Source organism: Mesoplodon bidens (assembly GCF_964165515.1).
Source record: "Mesoplodon bidens genome assembly, chromosome: 11".
NCBI classification, from domain to species: Eukaryota; Metazoa; Chordata; class Mammalia; order Artiodactyla; family Ziphiidae; genus Mesoplodon; species Mesoplodon bidens.
Window position 1 is genome coordinate 42,054,875 of NC_138167.1, and position 20,540 is coordinate 42,075,414.

At 49.6% G+C, this 20,540-nt stretch overlaps 1 protein-coding gene across 5 annotated transcripts in view; it reads left to right on the top strand.

The window, feature by feature from the left end:
• The first annotated feature begins 1,707 nt into the window (after nt 1–1,707).
• Nucleotides 1,708–20,540, top strand: part of BAZ2A (bromodomain adjacent to zinc finger domain 2A) — a 34,965-nt gene continuing 16,132 nt past the window's right edge. For 3 of the 5 annotated variants that reach the window (XM_081249997.1, XM_081249999.1, XM_081250000.1), the window contains exons 1-4: nt 2,999–3,061; nt 6,530–6,615; nt 17,280–17,417; nt 19,014–19,610. In XM_081249997.1, coding sequence (XP_081106123.1) covers nt 17,282–17,417; nt 19,014–19,610 — 733 coding nt within the window. In that variant the 5' untranslated portion in view covers nt 2,999–3,061; nt 6,530–6,615; nt 17,280–17,281. Of the gene's footprint in view, nt 1,786–2,998; nt 3,062–6,529; nt 6,616–7,086; nt 7,234–17,279; nt 17,418–19,013; nt 19,611–20,540 lie in introns of those variants that run through there. The other 2 variants (XM_081250001.1, XM_081249998.1) reach the window with 2 other exon arrangements.

The following is a 20,540-nucleotide window of genomic DNA, read 5'->3' on the forward strand; positions in this document are numbered from 1 at the left end:
AATAGCCACACACAAGAAACAGCACAGAGTAGGCCATATATATTTGAAATGGGGTCATCAAAAAAGAAAAGCCATTGTCTTGGATTGATGAACAGCTGTGAGTCTTGTGAAGGGGTTTCCTGGGGATGATGTGATCTTAATAGTAGGGCCGCATCTTTTGCCCTTTTATGTCATTGTTCAAAGCAAGTTGATTTTTTGCCTCTTGTATATAGTGCATTTCTGCTTTTTAAAAAGCCAAAGGACTTTTTAGGAGAGCATTTTGGGAAAAATGGGTTGGGTTTAGAAATAACTGCTATTGTAAGAGAAGGCAGGGGTTAATCAGTGAATGACATTTTTTTGGAAATAATAACTGTTCTGAAGGATTAAACTTGAGTCAGAACAGCCCTCTCTTCTACTGCCTGCCTTTGTTCAGAAGGTGTTCCTAACTACTGGCTCATAACATAGTTTGGGCAAGACTAGTATGTTTGTGACTCCTTGAGGCAATGCAGAATATAAAGTACCATGGGGCCTATTCTGAGGTCTGCTAAAAGCCCTTAAGAAAATTGGGGAAAGAATCTGTTACAGGAGAATAGTAATTTTCAGTGGTGTTGGGCTTGGGTTTCTGAACTAAATAATGGAATTAGACAATTTTCCCTTCATCTTAGCCCACTAAAACATGCAGGATTGCAAGGATTACTCAAAAGTACACCCGCCTTTTCAAACAAGTGCAGGGTTGGATTTGATGCCCCTTAAACGTTCTTTTCTGGGCCCAGACCCATCTCCTACTGCCCTCTGGTGGTGGTAGGACTGGAGGCTCTGCAAGAACTCTGATCTCACCATTTTGAAATCCATGAAGGCCATTTGCTGGGATGTGGTTCTTTGCTAATGACTGTTTACAAACCAGCTGGGGCTTTTGTCCTAAGGAGGAGCCTGAATCTATAAGCTCCACCCTGAGGCATTCAAGTGGGGTAGAAGCAGGGCAGGACAAACAGATCCCAATTCAGAGGCCCCTGGGGGCTGAAGGCTGGGGAGGAGCCTTGGGAGAGGTGCCAGGGGTGGAGTAGGGGCCTCTGAGTTTCCCCCCATCTGCCTCTGAAGTCCTTGGCACCAGTCTCTCCTGTGTCATGATCTGGACGTTAGGTGGAGCCCCTGAGCCACCTATGTCCAGTAGTTTGCTCCTAGAAAAGCCTGGATTTGGGGAAATGCTGAGTTACGGGGGTTGGGGGCACATCCTCTAGGTCCTTACTCTGGAGTGGGTAAGAAGCTGGTGCAGAAGCCCCCGGGGTATGGGTCCGCCCTTTCTGCTCTGTTTTCCCATGTTATCCAGATGCAGACCTAGGAACTGAACCTGAAGGTGGTTTCTATCATACCTCCACCCTTCCCCCCCCCACATTTATGTCTCTTAGCATTCATCGAGAACCTTCTCCCTCTCACTAGCTGCAACTATTTATTTCCTTCCCCCTTCACCGCTCTCTTCTTGTACCACGCCACTGGGGTGTCAACACAGATCTAACCTTCCTCCATATTTCTCCTGGTTCTGCCCTGTCCTCACCGCCTCCTCCCTCTCCACCCAGAGAAAGCCACGCCCTTCCCTCCTCCCTCCCCACCCTAGTCTGTCACACAGGGACATCACCCTACAGCAGTTCAGGCTGTGGTTCGCAGGAAGCACACATTGGCTTTTTGATTCGTGCTAGTTCCCAGCTCACAGTTTGGGAGGATCTAACACCAGCCTGCACGTGAAGGGGGAACCAAGGACAGTGAGGAGCTGGGTGGTCCCAGCCCTGGAGCCCTGCCAGCCCGACATGGGTAAGTATGAGGACCAGCCCCCGGGAAGGCCTGAGGGATGCCTACCTCCCTCCCTGGCTGACTCAGCAGGGGTGGGGCCTAACCTTTGCTCTTTTGGGGGGTGAAGGAGGGGAAACCAGACTATAGGGGCACAGGGGCTCAGCTGGTGAGGCTGCCGACCAAGGGGTCATGAGCACTGGCAAGCTCCAGCTCTGGGGAAGAGCCTAAGAGTGCACCTTAGGTTGGGGCTTTCCCCCCCTCACCACCCCCGCCTCAGCCCCTTGCGCCTCCCACTTAAGCTGCTGAGATTCAAGAAATATTTCACAGCACTCACTGCTGGCCTTACCCCCACAAAAGTAAAGCCCACTTTTGGTCGCACTGGATGATTTTTAAGTGCTTCTCCCCGTGTTTTCTCCCCGGCCTTTCAAGTCCCTGCCCTCTTCCCTCCCTGACCCTGACCCACCACCAGGTGGGGGGCTGCACCGAGCAGCTGCTTCCTGTTGCCCCAGAGGTTGCCGCAAGGGTGGTGGCGGCTGGGGGAGAACTGAACTAGAAGAAAGCCGATTCTCACGGCCCCACACCAGCCTCACTAGGGCTGCTACTGGCGACCCCCATGCTTCAGTCACTGAGAAGACAGAGAGAGGCAGGACTGAGGTTGAAAGGCCTGGGGGGTCTTTGCCCTCCTGGCTTCCTGATTGCAGAAGTTTTTAAACTTGGGTCGTGCTGGGGGAAGGAGGCTGCGTCTCTCCACGGCTGTAGGGCTTGAGCCCCTGAGGAGCTGAAACACAGGGAACCTGTTCATCTAGTAGGGCTGCTGTGTGTTACCCCCAGCACCCTCGGCCTTGAGTTCCCTCTCCGACACCTCCATTCCTCCGGAGTCCTTGCGACTCTCACTGCCTTCCTGGCCCTCCTTTGTGAAGAGATCTTTGCCGGTGCCTCCGGAGAGCGGGTGGAGCTCTCCCAGGTCCTCCAGTTCGGACCCACCACCATCCCCCACTTCACCGCAGAAGTTTCTGTCTCTTCTTCCTGGGATCTGTTCTCTTCCTCCATCTGGGATCCTTCCTGGTTCAGGCCTCTAGGAGACGCCACCCGCTTCCCCCTCCCTCAGCGGATTCTTCGCGACAGCCCTACCCGAGCGCTCGTCCCTACCCCAGTAGCTCCTGTCCCTTTAAGTGCTACCTCCCCCCCACACCACCCCGCCACCGCCGCCGCCGGCCCAGGGCTGGGGGGAGGAGGCGCCGCCGCCGCCGCCCGGCTCGGCCACCTGCGCCGCCGCCGCCGCCCGGCCCTGCTCCAGGTGAGGCCCGGCACCCACGTCTGGTCCCAGAGCCCCCGGGCGGGCCGCCCCTGCGGTCCCCTGCCCCGGGATCCCCGTTGCCCTGGACTCGGGATCTGACCTCCCCTTGCGGGAGCTGCCCTTCCTCTCTCCCCCGCACTATCTACTCGTCCATTTCTCCCCTGTCCTCTGCGACCGGAATCCGGAGGCTTCTCACGCCTCTCGGCCAACCTCTCCCGGGTACCCCTCCTATTCCGGACCCAGGATCTCCCCCTCCCCCGCTCCTTCCTCGCCAGAAAAATCTCCCGCGGTCCGGGTTTCGCCTCCTCCCCTCTGGAACCATCGCTTTCCCACGCCATCCTAACCTCCAGTGGGAGGGGGAATAACCGCCACCCCAACTACTCTCCTTCCCCGTAGTAAGGGGGGTTGGGGGCTATCATAGACTAGAGTCACTTTCAGGCCCTGCTCCGTTTAGTTCAAGTTCAACTAACTCCCATCTAAAGCTTTTCTGTAGCCCTCACCCCCCTCCATCTCTCCCGGACTTTGGGGGTGCGACCTCAGCACCAGCCCAGGTGGGAACGACCCTCTTGGACTTGGGGTGGGCCGGTCCAGCCTAAGAACGCTCCTACCCCAGAGTCAGGGAATGGGGGAGGGCGCATCCAGAATCTTGTGATTCTGGGCTTAAGGGGCTGTTGGGGGACAGTGGATGAGGTTCTGGGACTAAGTCTCTAAGGGCAGTGGGGTGGTGGGGAAAGCCTGGGAAGCCCAGCCTTCTCTATTCAGATGCAAAGGGAGTCCTAAGGAAATTAGGTCTTTCTCCATCCTCTTCTGAGACCAGCATGGAGAAGCTCATTGGAGAGTTTAAAAAAAGACTGTGCTGAATCTGAGGGGACACATACCAATTTGGAGAGAAGAGGGATGAGTTGTGGTCCTTTTGATGTGTTATAGGAGAATCTGGCCTCCCCAGAATACGGAGGGGGAGGAGACTGTCTTCCATTAACCTGGACAGGGAAGGGGGACAAGTTGGAATGGTTACAAGGTTGAGGGCCATCTCCCTACTAGACCCTATTAACACTGTGAACCCTTCAGCCAGTGAGCACAAGGGAGGTCTTTAATAATTACCCCACCTCCACTGGGGAATTCCCCCTCCCTGCAAATCCAGCTGCGACCCTAGCCCTGCCCCTTCCCTTCTTGCGCTCGCATTCCCTGCTACACCCAACACAACACACTCCAGAATGAGGGGACAGGGTGTCTGGATTTGCTTCAGACTCTTCTGAGTCATGTTTCACAGGCTGGGAGGGAGCTGGCGGGAGGAGAGGGTGGTCAGCAGTGGTGTTTGGGGTTGAATTCCAGTAGTACCTGGACTGGGAGAGGGAGAGAGGCAGAGGGATGCAAATGAATGCCCTCTCTCTCCCTTTCTGTCTCTTCCCCCTCCCAGCCCCAGCCATCTGGCTCCTGCGTGGAGCCACGCACTGTGGCAGCTGACCCCAGTCAGGGTGGTGCAGCAGGAGCACAGGGAGGGTGAGAAAGGGGGAGCAGGTGCTAATTTCTCCCTCCCCATTCTCTTTATTACCCGCCCACTGGCCTGGCTTGTGAGAGGTTCAGAGTATTCCCTAGGTACCCTTCTCACAAGTTGCTGGAAAAAAGACCATTTGCCCCTTCCTCTTTCTAGTAGCTTCCTAAAGGGAGACGGTGTGGGTGGGTGATTGGCCACATCTGATGGGATTGAGGAATGTTTGGGGACAGAAAGGGTCAGTCTGCCCTCTGTCATCTGGATGGGGGGCAGAAGCACAGCTGCTGCTTGGGGTGGCTTCTGGCAAGAAGTAAACACCCAGCTGTTGGCATATTGACAGCCCACCCTCATCCTTCTTCAAAGAGCAAGGAAGACCTCTGATTAGATGGGATGAGAGGGGGTCTCATTCAAGGAGGAAGGTGATTGTAGTCTTTCTGCACCAGATGGGAAAGAATGGATCCTGCCCCACTTTCTTTTCTAATCCCAGGTGGCCCTCTCTTATCCAACACCCCTCTTCCCAATCGCTCCTGGCCGGGATAGTCCTAGGGGTTGCCCTGGAGACAAGGCCTGGGGCTCGGAAGGGGTGGGAGCAGTCAGTGGGGCACAGGAGTAACCGGCTCTTCCGGAGCGGAGTGGAGCCAGCGGGTGGGTGTGTGTGGGTGTGTGGTGGGGGGGGGAAGGGGCGTGGCTACACCCGTCTGACTGGCGCAGGCTCCTCCCCTGCCGCCCGCCTCCGACTGGCCAGCCCTATGATTGGGGGCGGGAGGTAGGAAGATTCTCCCTCATCTGCCCTGGAAAAAGAAAGAGGAAAAGGAAAATTTAAAAAAAGATACCTAGCTCTCTTCCTCGGCCCTTTAGGAAGCCAGTTCCATGCCCTGAGCTCTCTTCTTCACCTGTCTTTATTTTGGGAATGGGGGAAGCCTTCCTTAGCAGAAGTTTGCTGGATCCCTGCTTTCTCCAGAAAGAAGGACCCCCTCTACCCTGAGTGTGGCCTCTATTTACCCAGGGGTCCTTATTTTTTATGCAAGGTGACCCTATAAATCTGTTACTGAGTCATGGGGGAGAAAAGGATTTTGATTTTGATTTCTGTCTACTCCTTCCCACTCACAGTCTACTTTTTTCAGGAGAGGGACAGAAACCCTCCCAACCCTCTTAGCCCCTCTCTCTCTGGCCCACACACTTTGAGGCTGTGCTGAAGCTCACTTCCTTCTTAGCTTCTCTGAGCCATTTGTAGTGGGGAGTGAAGTCTGTCCCCCAAATTTAGGAAAAACTCACTCCCCTGTGGAGTAAGGAAATCCAATCTAGACTAATGTATTTGATCCTGTCTTACTCTGGCGCCACCCAGTTTTCAGATCTCCTTCCTCCCCAGGCTCCCAAAGGAAAAAGTATTTGTTGACCCCCCAACCTGCCAGAGTTTCATCATCCCCACTCTGTCTGTTCCTCTTCCAGAATATTCAGCTTGAGTTTTGCAGTTAGGCAACTGTTTGTACAACTGCATTGCAATGAATTGAATGGGAATTATCTTGAAGCCTGCAAAGTCTGTTGAGTTGCAAGGAAAAGAAACTTGGTTTCTAGTCACATTTTATCCACAGTTTGACCTTGAACAAGTCGGTTAACCTCTTCAGGCCATAATTTCTTCATCTACCAAACAAGAGAATGTTGAACTAGAAATTCTCTAAATTCTAACATCATGTATGACACTTTTCTTCATTCTGGGTCCCTGCAATAGACGTTTTAGGTGATAGCTAAACTCTAGTCCTCTGATAGATTTTTCTTTCCTCTTCTCAGAAGGTTTCACTTAGTTATATAGCCCTATCAGAAAAAGTATACTGGAACTATAGAATAGGTGGACATTTGGGGCACCTTATTTGCTGGTCAGTTTTCCTGCTTCTTCCCTGTCCCTCTGACCAGGTTTAGGCTAGACTCAGGCCTTCCCTATCTGGTCTCTGAGCCAAGCTTCCTTTTCCTACCCACAGGGATCTTCCCGACCCTCAGAGCCTTGCAGATGTCGCCGGGAAAGTGGTGATCCAGGCAGGACCAGGCTGCCACCCACGGGACAGAGGTGAGTGGGCAGCAGATGGAGCAGGAGCTTGCCTTTTTCCACCCCTTCACCAGGACTGAATTTTCCTGACTAACCTTTCTGCTTCTACACTTCCACTTTTCCACTACCCAGCCTGGGAAATAACTGCCCCCGAAATGATCTTAGGGGAGTGGCACATGCCTCGGTCCTAGAAATTTGGTTTAGTCTTTTAGGTTAACCTTGGGATCAGGGCACGCCTTTCAGTTTGCTCAGTGTGATGCAGGACTACCGCCCACAATGAGGCACAGTGCAGAGGGAGCTTCCCGGTAGGCTAGGGAGACACCGCGGCGCTAGGACCCAGATCCGGGTCGGGGAGCCGGGATGGTCGGCGCTAGGACCCGGCGGCGGAGGCCGCGGAGGGCGGCTCTCTCTCGGCCGCAGCTTCCCCGCCCCCTCCGGCTCCGGCTCACTCCTCCCCCGCCGGCCATGTTGGCTCCGCTCGGGCCCCGCGGTTGAGCCGCGTCCCCCTCCCCCCTCCCGGACCCCAGACCCCCTCCCCCGCGTTCCCCTCCCCTCCTGGCGCCCGGAGCGAGGCCATGTGAACCGCCCGTCCCCCGGGGAGAGACAAGCCCCGAGCCTGGCTGGACGCCGCCGCCTCAGGTCTGTTGGGTCTGTGGCTGGGGGCCTGAGGGGAGGGAGCCCCGCTTTCATCCGAGGCTTCCCTCAGGGAACCGAAGCTCTGGAGCCGCCTAGAGCCTTGCCGGGGGGTGGGGGGAGGAGACGCCGACTCGAGCTTATTTCCATTTAGAATCCAGCCCCGGGCGGGGGTCTTCCTGCACTGGGTGGGGGGGGGGGGTGGGAGGAGAAGGGGGCTGGTCGGTCTGCAGAAGATCGGGATGGGGCGGCGGGGGCGGGAGCGGGAGGAGCTGTGGAGGTTCCCGGCGACGGCGGCGGCTGCGAGGAGGAGGCGGAGAAGCCGCCTGGCTGGTGGAGATGACTCCTGTGGGGGACTCGGGGTGGAATCCCCGGGAGGGGCTCCACCTCTTCAGATTGGGTGGGGATTGCCCGAGTGCGAAGGGTAGGTGAGGGGGTTCCCTGGACGGGTTAAACACTCCGTTTATGGGGATTGGGGCGTTTTGGCAACGGTGAGTGGAGGTCAGAGGGGTTTCCAGGGGTCCCGGGGTGTCCGCTCGGAGGAGTGGGGAGGTGGGGTGCACGTTCTCTTGAGCTTGGCGAGCAGGAGAGGGCCTTGCTGGAGTGGAGCTGTGCTTGGCCTGGGGCCCCCGAGTCCCGGGAGAATCCGCCACTCCAGGGATGGGGGTTGATAGGGCCGGTGCTGAGGCGTAAGGATTTGAGCCGGCCTTAGGGGCCGGAAAGAAGAATGAAGAGGGAGCCCTTTCCAAGGGGGATCCCTCACTAAGGGGATCCCCGTTTCCGTGGCAGAAAAGATGATCCCGCATCATCCCTTTCTTTCCTGGTGTTCCCAATTTTCAGGGGAAGGCAATGCCAACAGCAGTCATCCTTTGTAGGATTTATTGGAGTGGGAGATTTGCATCCTTCGGGGGGCGATGCTGGGGGATAGCTTCCACCTCCATCTGTACACAAACAGCCCCTCCCCCAAGCCTCCCGCAGGAAGTGGCCGGGAAATGGCAGCTGTGCGTTTGCTGCTGCGTCTCTCGTTGTTTTGAAATGTCCATTTTAATCAGATTTGGTTTCATTTTCTGAGGCCTTCGGGCAAGCTTGGATCCTGCCAACCATGTGGTCTGAGAGTCCTTCGTTCGACTTTTTTTTTTTTTTTTTTGTAAACTTAATTTGTCAACTGGAAGTAGTCACTGCAGTTGACTCCCTGATCCCAATCCCCCCTCCAAAGCATCTCTGTCTCCCTGTCTGGATTTTTTCCCCCTGAGCTAGAGGTCATAGAAAAATCAAACTCACTCATCCACCAGCAGGGCTACACAAGTGATGCAAATTCCCTCGGTGTAGAGAGCTGTCAGGAAGACGGGATCTTTTGTGTCATGAGAGTGGCTTTTTGGGATCCTGCTTAATATATATTCTTATATACATACGAATATTAAATATATTCTTAAGTATGACAGTTTCTGTATTGCAGAGCACTTGAGTAAGTGAGCGTGTGACGTGATGAAGTTGATTCTGAGAGGTGGAAGAAGAGGGGGGAATGGGGAAGATTAAACTGAGTGGGGTTTGTGGGGGGCGATAGGGACTGATTTTCAGAGTGAGTGTGGTGGGCTTGTTCCTCACTGGTGATTCTAGCCTAAGGATAAGTCCCTGTGGGAAGCCTGTTAGTTGACATAGGGGAGGGTTTACCTTCTGCTGTACCAAGTAATTAGGAGAATTAGTTATCATATGACTTATGCTTCAGTCCATAAAAGACATCTTCTCTCTTATTACCATTCGTGGAGAGGGCTAAGCTTTTCCCTTGTTCTGTGCAAAGTCATGTGTCCAGATTTTCTCTTTTTCCCACCTGATAACTCCAGGAGATTTCTACTATAGCATATAGTGATGACTGTGTGTACTGTGCCCCAGGCACTTGGTTAGACCCTGGGTTTGGTTTGAGGTGAGTTGGCCACAGAATTTTCTGTTTTGAGAGGTGAGATCATTTGGACTATCCTGAAAACTGCTTAAGCCTAACATTTAAATAATCTTTTCAGTATTTTCTACCTGAATTGTAGATTCTTAGATTAAAGGTCCAGGATAGGACCAGATAGACATATATGATTATGTGGCACTGTTAAGATAGCATCATTGCTCAACCTTTTACTGGGGCTGTTGGGGTTGATAGTCTGGAAACAGTAAAAACGAGTTCAGTGTCACTGTCCTTTTTCTTGCCCTTCTGCTTGACTGATTGGTTCCTTTGAGTTGCTTTCTTGACAGTGATTTTAAGTTCCCCATTCTTCAACCTTTGTTTACCTAGACTGGGGCCTGACAGAATAGTAAATTGATTTTCCCTGGTGGAAGTTAAAAGAATGAAGGAAGGAGAAAGACTACTCTTATTTCTTTGGGCTCTTTAAGAGAAATAAAAGTTGATTTTGAGAAAGTAGATAGCTATGGCTTCATTTGATACACGACTGATCAGAAAGCTGAATGAAGTAAACCTTTCATGGCCTTTTTGTAAAGTGGATGCATATTTCTCTCAGAGAAGTGGATTTCTTAATATTGACTTTTTTTTTTTTTTTTTAAGCCTCTCCGTAAAGGTAAAAATTTGAGGTGTAGGGAGAACTATGTGCGCCGACCTCAGAGCCAGTCAGAAATCTAGAACGCCCTGAGAGGCTCATCTTGCAGTCTTGTGGTTCTGGAATCAGGTGTTGCCGAGAGAGAAGCAAAGCTTGTTAGGGTTACTGTGTCTTGCTGATGTTGACCTTTCTTATCACCTCTGAAGAGGTCTGCTATATTCTTTTACTAAAAGAATAAAATACAGTTAAAATAGTGTGGAAGTTAGTCCAATAACCGGTAGGATGTTTGACCTTGTGTGAGATGTGTACAGTGAGGCAGTAATGCCAAAGTTTTTATTTCCTAGGACATAGAGTGAAGTATAAAACTCTTGAGGATTTCCTGGGGCAGATAATCTTCCTGATTTGTTTCTTAGGATATGGATGTCCTCATATACCTCATAGCCTAAGATTAATACTTTCTCAGCATTGCTGCACATTGGTCAGAGGGACCATTTTTCACCAACTTTTTGGTCTTCATAATTTTGAGATTTATAAAATTGTGCAAAACAAAAAACCTGTCTTCTTTGAAGAGTCCTGGAGATTGTTCTTGGATTGGGTCACTGGCAGTAGAAGTAGCATTGTGTTATCGTTACGTGGTGTTCTGTCCTTCTCCTAGTTAAAGAGAATAATTAAAGGGGAATTTTACATAATGAAAATATTACCAAACAGTTTAGCAAAGTTTAGTTTCATTAAAAACTAAAGCATGAGGGTTCTTGGGAATTCCCAGGCGGCCCAGTGGTTAGGACTCCACGTTCTCACTGCCAAGGCCCTGGGTTTGATCCCTGGTCGGGGAACTAAAATCCCACAAGCTGCGAGGTGCGGCCAGAAAAAAACAAAAACCGTGAGGGTTCTTAAGAGACAAGTGGTACTGCTACTTTTGGTCTCTTGGGCTTGGGCACTGTATAACCTGCCTTCTCAGCTCAGTTTTTTTTTAGGGGGGAGGGGGATAGATTTTTAAAGGAAGGGGTGAAGTCATTAACTGTTAGAGCTGAAATTCTGAGAAACAGTCAGAGCTTGAAAGGGAAATAACCTTGTTACAACCTCTGGAGTGTGGTTTTTAGTGTCCTGTAATTTAAAGGCATTTCCAGTCCTCTGACAGTGAAGTGACCAGAGCTGTGGCAGAAAACCTAGCCTAGATTGTTAGTGTATGGTTCCTTTATAAAGTCACCAAGTACTTTAAAACCTGCTATATACCTTGAGTGTTCAGTTAAATCATGCTTCCCTGTTTCCAGGCCTTATTTTCTGCATGAGACATCTGTCTAAAATGTCAAGATTTGGGGCCTTTCTTCCCTCTAGAAATTATCTCTGTGAAGAATGAAGCTGAATTTTTTGGTTCTCTTGAGAATAGTGGGAGCAAAAATCACAAACTTTATTGGATGAATAAGTTGGTAGTGACAGAAAAGACAGATTTACTCATTCATTTACTCAATCTATGAGTTCAACGAGTATTTCCTTTCATTTTTTTAATGTACTTAGCACTAAATTAAGTGCTGGAGATATAATGGTAGAACTTAATTTCTGGTTGATGCTGTAGAACCTACATAGTATAGAAGAAATAAGGACAAAGAACAATCATATTTGTGTTCTTCTGTGCAGCCTGGACATGGCAGTTGTCTTTGAGTAGCCTCCCTTAGGATAATAACCTTCCTTCTTACATCATCTTCCTTCTGCCTCACTGTCCTGACTAGGAAAAGGGGGTTAATTAAGGAAAGGACATTTTGAGAGAATGAGCCTCAGTCAGTATGGCTGTAGTCTGAGTCTGGGTTCCAAGGGAAGATTGTTACCAGGGCTGTCTGAATGGGCTGTCCTTACTGGGGAAGAAGGCATGTTGATTTTGTGGCTTGGCACTTGGAACTCTTTTGGTGGAGGAAGACAGCTTAGCCAGGAAGGAGTTTTTAGATTTGAAAGTGAAGGCATGCTTGTTTGCAGCATCAGGAATTGGGAGTAGTGAAAACTTTGGGATCTTCCCCAGGGTATGGCGTAGAAATGGGAAATGAAGCAGCTTTTGTGGTAGAGCAGGGTTTTCAACCTTGCTCTTGATTGAGCAAGAACCAAATAATCCTTTGTTGTAGTGGGCTGTCTCGTGTATTACAAGATTAGGAGCATCCCCAGCTTTGATTTCCTAAATGCCAGTAGCATCTACCTTTCTAAATAACTAAATGTCCCCTGGGGGCAGAATCACCCTGGGTGGGAACCACTGTATTAGAGTATGGTGGATGATTCCAGAGATGTGTAGAGTTCAGAAGTATCCTTCATAACATTCACAATTACAAATCTAAAATGTAGTAGTATGATTTATTTACTCTACTGCAAGATTTACATTCACTGTTTAGTAAAGATAGACATTTGAAATCTCTCCCCACCCCACAAAATTAGAAACCTCTCTATTTGTGGAATTTTAGTATTCTATATGGGAAGAATGAACCAAGGAGCTGCAGGGACTGCTCAAGTGTCCAGCTAGATGGTGTTAATGTGTCTTGTCTTTCTGGGGATAGCCTCAGAGGTCTGAGTGTTAGGGTTGGTCAGGGCACCTGCAACAGTGTTGAAATTTGTAACATTTATTTCAACACTGTGCATTGTCAGCCCTTTTCTGTCAAAACCATGTCACATGTCCACAGAATAGTAACTCTTCAATAGCAACTGAGAGAAAGAGCAGCCTATTTGGCCATGTGGCAAGAGCTTTACTGCCTCAAGCTTAAGGGGCAATGTCCCTTAACTCTTATAAATGAAGCTTAGAGGTCCTTAAGAGATCCATTTACATACTACTGGGACTGGGCTGGGTGCTGGCCTGATTGTACTTCCTGGTCAGGAGAGCTGTCTACTATTCTGGGGGTTGGGCACTGACTGATTTCTCTTTTCATTTGGCCAAAATCCCATTAGTTCAAAGGGAGACACTCTCCTTTGCTTTACTGTTCTTACTAGCTCTAGATGGGAAGACATAATTTACCTTCAGGCTTTATTGTGAAAAGCATCTTGGGTAGGAAGGTTAAAATAAAATAACCCTGGTTTTATTGCTGAGAGGAGCTGCCCACATTTTCTTTGTGTTCCTATAATGTGATCCCATATTTAAGTGACATCTGAAATCAAGAGTGTAGGGACTTCCCTAGACATCCAATGGTTAAGACTCCTTGCTACCAATGCAGGGGGCTTGGGTTCGATCCCTGATCCGGGAACTAAGATTCCACATGCAAAACTTCTCTTGAAATCAAGAGTCTAGTTGCATACAAGGAAGTCTGGCTGGGAGGATCATCCCTGGTTTTGTAGTATCTCCCATGCTAGTAAAAATAGTAATGGTTTTAAATTATATTTTGATCCTTTGGACATGATTATCTTTTTAAAAACTAAAAACAAAAAATAGTTTTTACTCTTTTTTGTCTAATAATAATAGCTCAAATTTATTGAGTGCTTGCTGGGTGACAGATGCTGTGCCAGGTCCTTTATATAGATTTTCTTATTTAATCCTCACAAGCCCTGGAGGTGAGTACTAAAATTTTTACTAATGATGAAGTAGAGGCTCAGCAACATTAAGTAACTTGTTCAGGGTCACACAGCTAGTGGTAGTAGAGCTGGGATTTGCACCTAGAGCTCACTGTTGTTGCACTGATCTCACTGCACAGCACAGAGTATTTTATGTTTCTAGGAAGCTTCTTTTTTTTTTTTTTTTTTAATTTTAAATTTATTTATTTATTTTATTTTTGGCTGTGTTGGGTCTTCGTTGCTGCGCGGGCTTTCTCTAGTTGTGGTGAGCGGGGGCTACTCTTCATTGCAGTGCGTGGGCTTCTCACTGCGGTGGCTTCTCTTGTGGAGCACGGGCTCTAGGCATGCAGGCTTCAGTAGTTGTGGCACGTGGGCTTCAGTAGTTGTGGCTCACGGGCTCTAGAGCACAGGCTCAGTAGTTGTGGCGCACGGGCTTAGTTGCTCCACAGCATGTGGGATCTTCCCGGTCCAGGGATTGAACTCGTGTCCCCTGCATTCGCAGGCGGATTCTTAACCACTGCGCCACCAGGGAAGTCCCTCTAGGGAGCTTCTAATAAATGAAATGATTGTGGTCCTGATGACCCCTCCGTAGAGGCTCCTGGGGAAACAGACCTCAGGCACTAGATAACTTCCCATTCCTTTTACTTATCTAATTTCTGTAAGCCATCCATTTATGCTTATTAGTATGTAATTTATGAGACAGGAGATGCTATGCTGTTCCAGAGTAGCAGAGATGAGAAGGTCACTAGTTTCCTCATGGATTCAAACAGAAAAAGGAAAAACGAACTGTGGCCTATCATTGAGTGGGAGAATATAGTCCAGCGCACAGCAGAGGTGTGGCTGTGCATAAAACTGGGGGAGAGGAGATGTGGGGATCAGATGAGATTGGCTCTCCAGGCGTAGCATTTCTAGACTTGCGAAATGAATCCCTGAATGTCCTCTTTTTTTTTTTTTTTTTTTTTTTTTTTGGCGGCATGTAGTTTCCCCACCAGGGATCGAACCTGGGCCCTGGCAGCGAAAGCACCAAGTCCTAACCACTGGCCTGCCAGGGAATTCCCTGTGATGTAAACTTTGTTTTGTTTTGTTTTTTAAAGATTTTTTTTTTTGATGTGGACCATTTTTAAAGTCTTTATTGAGTTTGTTACAGTACTGCTCCTGTTTTGTTTTTTTTTTTGCGTTACATGGGCCTCTCACTGTTGTGGCCTCTCCCGTTGCGGAGCACAGGCTCCGGACGCACAGGCTCAACAGCCATGGCTCACGGGCCCAGCTGCTCCGCGGCATGTGGGATCTTCCCAGACCGGGGCACGAACCCGTGTCCCCTGCATCGGCAGGCGGACTCTCAACCACTGCGCCACCAGGGAAGCCCTGCTCCTGTTTTATATTTTGGTTTTTTGGCCGAGAGGCAAGTGGGATCTTAGCTCCCCCAGCAGGGATCGAACTCGCACCTCATGCATTGGAAGGTGAAATCTTAACCACTGGACCTCCAGGGAAGTCCTCCCTGTGATGTAAGCTTTGGAAGGAACCTAACCTAGAGTATAGGGAATGAACTTTCCACCTTGGTGTCTTTCATTTTGGAAGGGTCACTAATCTCATGATGCTTATTTTTCAGATCCCTTAGTGCTGAGGATGGTCTTTAACTATAAGGAAATCCTGGGGGCCCCTGAGGTCTTCTGTAGAGACCGAGTTTCTTCATTGATGCATAGCAAGTCTGGGTCTGCTGCTTATTTTAGAGTGAAGATGGGAAATCCTGTATGGGAAATGAGTTTATCCTAAAAACTTTTCCCCCCTTAAATTGACAAAATGCAAATCGCTTTTATTATTTATTTATTTATTTATTTATTTTAATTTATTTACTTTACTTATTTATTTTTGGCTGCGTTGGGTCTTCTTTGCTGCACTCGGGCTTTCTCTTGTGGCGAGCAGGGGCTACCCTTTCTTGCGGCACACGTCCTTCTCATTGCAGTGGCTTCTCTTGTGTGGAGCACGGGCTCTAGCTGCGTGGGCTTCAGTAGCTGTGGCACGCAGGCTCAGTAGTTGTGGTGCACGGGCTTAGTTGCTCCACAGCATGTGGGATCTTCCTGGACCAGGGCTCGAACCCATGTCCCCTACACTGGCAGGCAGATTCTTTAACCACTGGGCCACCAGGGAAGCCCCTGCTTTTATTTTTTAAATTCCAGTTAAAATTGATAAAGGTAGAGACAATTATGGTATTAAGCATGGAAAATCTTTTTTAATTTTTTATATTTATTTATTTTTGACTGCGTTGGGTCTTTGTTGCTGCACATGGGCTTTCTGTAGTTGCGAGCGGGGCGGGGGGGTGGTGTACTGTTCCTTGCAGTGCGCAGACTTCTCATTGCGGTGGCTTCTCTTGTTGTGGAGCACGGGCTCTAGAGCGCATGGGCTTAGTTGCTCCGCGGCATGGTGGGATCTTCCCGGACCAGGTATCAAACCTGTGTCCCATGCACTGGCAGGTGGATTCTTAACCACTGCCACCAGGGAAGTCCCAAGCATGGCAAATCTTATAGCTATCATGCCATATACTGTACAGGGTTTATATTTCATGCTCAGAATTATGTTAGATTCACCTAATGGTGGCTAATTTGCATTATCTAGCATGTTCAAGAATATGATTCTTGCAAACCTTGGGCAGTGGTCTTATGTGTTCTTAACTGATTTATTCATCCTTTTAAAAGCTTTACTTATAGTTTGTTTGTTTTTTAAAGAGGTTATTTAAAACATCACCTAGGTCTGCTTATTATCTCATCTTGGGAGCTTGATAAAGAAATCTTAATACCTGAACTCTTCTGTCCTTTACTCTTCTGTGGTAACCAAAGGAGTTGCTTTTTCTGTATCAAGACAGATCATGTCTCTCACATAACAAATTAGTGTGCTCTAGTACATCATAAGTATCTGATTGATGTATCAGACTTTGCCAGTAATTCTAGCTTCTGCTTTCTGTCTTCTTCCTTCTTCTCTTTGCTCTATCGAAGGTAAATTTATTCTCATCATCATTCCTAGTAGTATATCACCTCATCATATTCAGGAGAGGGTAAAGAGCTTTTTGACCATACTACTCCCCAGTGAGCCACTGCACTTTACAACTTTAAGTACCTAGCTATTCTCTCAGTGACCATTTACATTTAAGCCACAAAACCAAAACATGGGGAAGTAATCACAGTAGACATAACAGAATACTGTTCCTTGGGACACTCTCTTATTGAATCAGTTTTCCAGCTCTGACACTTTTGTGAGCTATGTTCTTAGAGAGCATGGTATTTCCCATGAAAAAGGAGTAGACGTGTTACTGGATGATTTGACTTTTGCTATTATGGTCACCTTTCCTGAAATGTATTCTTTTCAAATTCCTTTACTCAGTTAACAATACTATCTTCTTCAGATGTCTAGGGCTATGGATAGGATAACGTGGTAATTGCTTAACTCAACTATAATAATAAAACAGTATATGTATTAAACATGCTTTTTCTGCCAACAGGTCCATGCTTTTCTGTCAAAAAGACGGCTTTGAGAACCTTCTGTATACCCTGAGAGTGGGACTCTGGCCTTACCTTGGCGGGGCGGGGGGTGGGGGCGGGCGGGAAGGATGGAGAATGTTAAATGTTGCAGTTGAGGGCTAATATCTAACATAGAGGGGTAACCTGGGCTGGGAGTTAAGAGGGTGGGGCTTATACAGGGGGAAGACTCCTCTAGGTGTGTATCTTGGTTTTCTTCCTAACTCTTTTTATCTCTACAATTCTGACTTTTTAAAACACTGTTTCTATAAGGTCATTGCCCAGGTTAGGAGTATATTTCCACTTCCTCTTCTCTTCTCTCCTTCCCCACTCCCCCAACAACTCCCCTCCCTCCCAATCCAGTACCTGGGTAGGAGAAGGGTAAGTAAAGTAGAGGGAGGGGAGGGGGCATTCCCTCTAGAAGATTCCAGGTGACATAACCTTGTTTAACCGCCAGTATTTTTTTTCCCCTCTCTCTCCCGTCCTACAGAAATGGAGGCAAACGACCATTTTAACTTTACTGGCCTTCCCCCTGCACCTGCTGCCTCAGGACTGAAACCCTCTCCCTCCTCAGGGGAGGGGCTCTACACTAACGGGTCTCCCATGAACTTCCCCCAGCAAGGGAAAAGTGAGTGTGAGGGCCACATGGCCTGGGAGGGAGTGGGCATCGCTCCTTTAGAGCAGGTTGATGGGATAAGGTTTGGCTCTGGACTAGCTACTTCACAACAGCTCTCTTTTATGCCAGGTGGGAAGGGAAGAAGTGAATCCTCAGAACTCCAGCTGCTGGAGAGAAGTCAAACTTCTAAGAACAAGTTCTAGGGGTTTATGGAAACAACACGCATTTTCATTTTAAGGCTGGAAGGGATTAGAAAAACATACTGGCCTTTTCATCTTAGCTTGCTCTTCTGTCAGCCCTGTTCCCTGGCTGCTGCTTCTGATAACCAGGTTGGACCCGTGAGAAAGAGATAAAGGGCCAGCCCTCTGAGAAGCTGTTTTTAGAGGCTGGAGTAGCCCTCCCTTAGGACTGGGGGTGGAGGAGTTCGGTGAAGGTTGGGATGTGTTTGCCTTTTAGTTTGTGCAGCAGAGAAGAGAGCAGATGCTTGAAGTGCTTGTGCCACCTCCTGTCCTTGTGGATAGAAGATAGGGACAGGGAGAGTTTTAATTCTTACCTAGTTCCCCAGAGAGAAACATCTATAATTCCAGACGGAAGTGTTGCTGCCAGGATCAGGGCTTTTTCTGGATTTGGCTTATCAGTTGCTCTGTACCATGGCCCTGCCAAGTACCTCTCTAATCTTGCCTTGGTTTCAGGTACTTTATGCTTGGAAGCAGAGTGAGGCACCAATGCTTGCCTCCTTCCTTTTGTAGCAGAAAAATACTGCCACAGGCTTATACTTAACCACCACTCCCTCCTGCCTTTCACAAGGGTGTTGCAGATAGATAGAAACTCCCTTATTTCGCTGGAGGACTGCTCCCCACCACGTCCCCTGAAGCTTCCTTAGTATTTTGGTTCCTTTTATTTGATTGCTCTCCAATCCAGAGGTTGCCATTGGTGTTGAGAACTGAAGTCTGCATACTGCTCGTGCAGAGTCTCCCCACCCCCCCCACCCCGCCCCCGGCGTATTCCCCTCCAGTGCCTATGGGGAGGGGCCAAGCCCAGCCTTCCGAGCTGGGTATCTTTCTGCTGTGGTGACTGCAAATTCTATTCTTAGCCCAGCACAAAGTGCTGGATCTGCATGTGCCAGTGAGGTGGAGGCTGTCCCTTCTGGTGCCACTGTGGGGCAAACAGGCACTGGGGAAGGCGGCGGGGGGTGGGGGGGCAGAGAGTTCAGTCATGCCACTCCAAGGGAAGAATTCCTCCAGGGAATGAGGGTGGGGAAGAATGCAAGTCACTGTAGGGCGTCTGCGAACAGTTTCATTAAAAAAAAAAAATTTGAAAAGCCCTGAGCATCAAGAGCAGCCAGCTCTCTGCTGGTTGCTCTTGTGGTAGGCTGGGAGAGTTCCCCAGCCCCCTACTCAGCAGCCTCAGCAGCAATTGCTAAGCTTCCACCCAGGAGCATCTGGGTTTGGTGTTCCCTGGAGACCAAAAAACTATAAATACAGTAGAGGGGGAATCCCCCACCCCTTCACCTTCCCTTTTTCTAGTCAGTGCTGTTCCTTGAGTAGAATTTATAGTGTTGCTCGCATACATAGCTGTAACTGACCCTTTTCCCTCCTTCTCTGCCAGGTTTGAATGGGGATGTGAATGTTAATGGCTTATCTACTGTATCTCACACTACTTCAGGGATTTTGAACTCTGCTCCCCACTCCTCCAGCACCTCACACCTCCATCACCCCAACGTGGCCTATGACTGTCTCTGGAACTACTCACAGTACCCACCTGCCAATCCTGGCAGCAACCTCAAGGACCCACCCCTTCTCTCCCAGTTCTCGGGGGGACAGTACCCACTCAACGGCATCCTTGGGGGCAGCCGGCAACCTTCATCCCCAAGTCACAACACTAACCTTCGGGCTGGGAGCCAAGAGTTCTGGGCCAACGGTACCCAGAGTCCCATGGGGCTTAACTTCGATTCACAGGAACTATATGATTCCTTTCCTGACCAGAATTTTGAGGTGATGCCCAATGGACCCCCTAGTTTTTTCACCTCCCCACAGACTTCTCCTATGTTGGCATCCAGCGTCCAGACCTTTGCACCCTCCCAGGAGGTGGGCAGTGGTATCCATCCTGCTGAGGCAGCAGAGAAGGCGCTGACTTCCGCTGTGGCTGTGGCGGAGAACGGCGCCGGCTTGGTGGGCAGCCTGGAGCTGGAGGAGGAGCAGCCAGGTAGAACTGGGGGTCTGGGAGCTGGGCTGGGGGAGGGAAACTGGGGCTCTGGGGGGCGCAGTGGCTTTTTGAGGTGAGGAAAACTTGTCTTTCCAGCTCTCTGCAGTGGAGGCTGATTTGCATGTTGGTGATTAGCAGAGCCAAGTGGCTGGTGTCTTTGTGGCAGCAGCAGCAGCTCGAGCGGGAGTGGAAATTATTTCAGCTCCTGCAGAGCTGCCGGCCTGGAGAGGGCAGGTGGGCGAGCCCGGGACAGCCCCAGCAGACACCCTGCGACAAGAAAGCCTTCTTCTAAGTTATAGGAAGGGGGTGGGGCATCAGCAGGAGGCAAAGAGGCCAATTTGATTGGACTGTGGCAGGGCCAGACTGGCGGCTAAAGTGGGCTGAGCCCTAAGTCGTGATTGGCACGTGCAGGAGGGAAGGAACAGGCAGAGCACACCATTGCTTGTCTACTCACAGTTTCCTTTCTTTTTTTTTTTTTTTTTGCGGTACGCGGGCCTCTCACTGTTTTGGCCTCTCCCGATGCGGAGCACAGGCTCCGGACGCGCAGGCCCAGCGGCCATGGCTCACGGGCCCAGCCGCTCCGCGGCATGTGGGATCCTCCCGGACCGGGGCACGAACCCGTGTACCCTGCATTGGCAGGCGGACTCTCAACCACTGCGCCACCAGGGAAGCCCCCACAGTTTCCTTTCTTGTTTGTTGTTGTTAGCATAGGTACATGTGCAGTCCCTCTCATCTTTCCCTCAGAATAGATAAATGCTTAGCTTGCTATTGATTCCAAATATAAGGGTGACCACCCTGTAAAATCACAGGATGTTTTCTCTGTTTAACTGGATGGGGGAAACAGCCGAGAACATGATGGGGTTCTTGTCTCAGACCCCACTCTTCTTTCCCCTCTTTACCTGCTGCAGGATCTTCCTCGCACATCTTTGC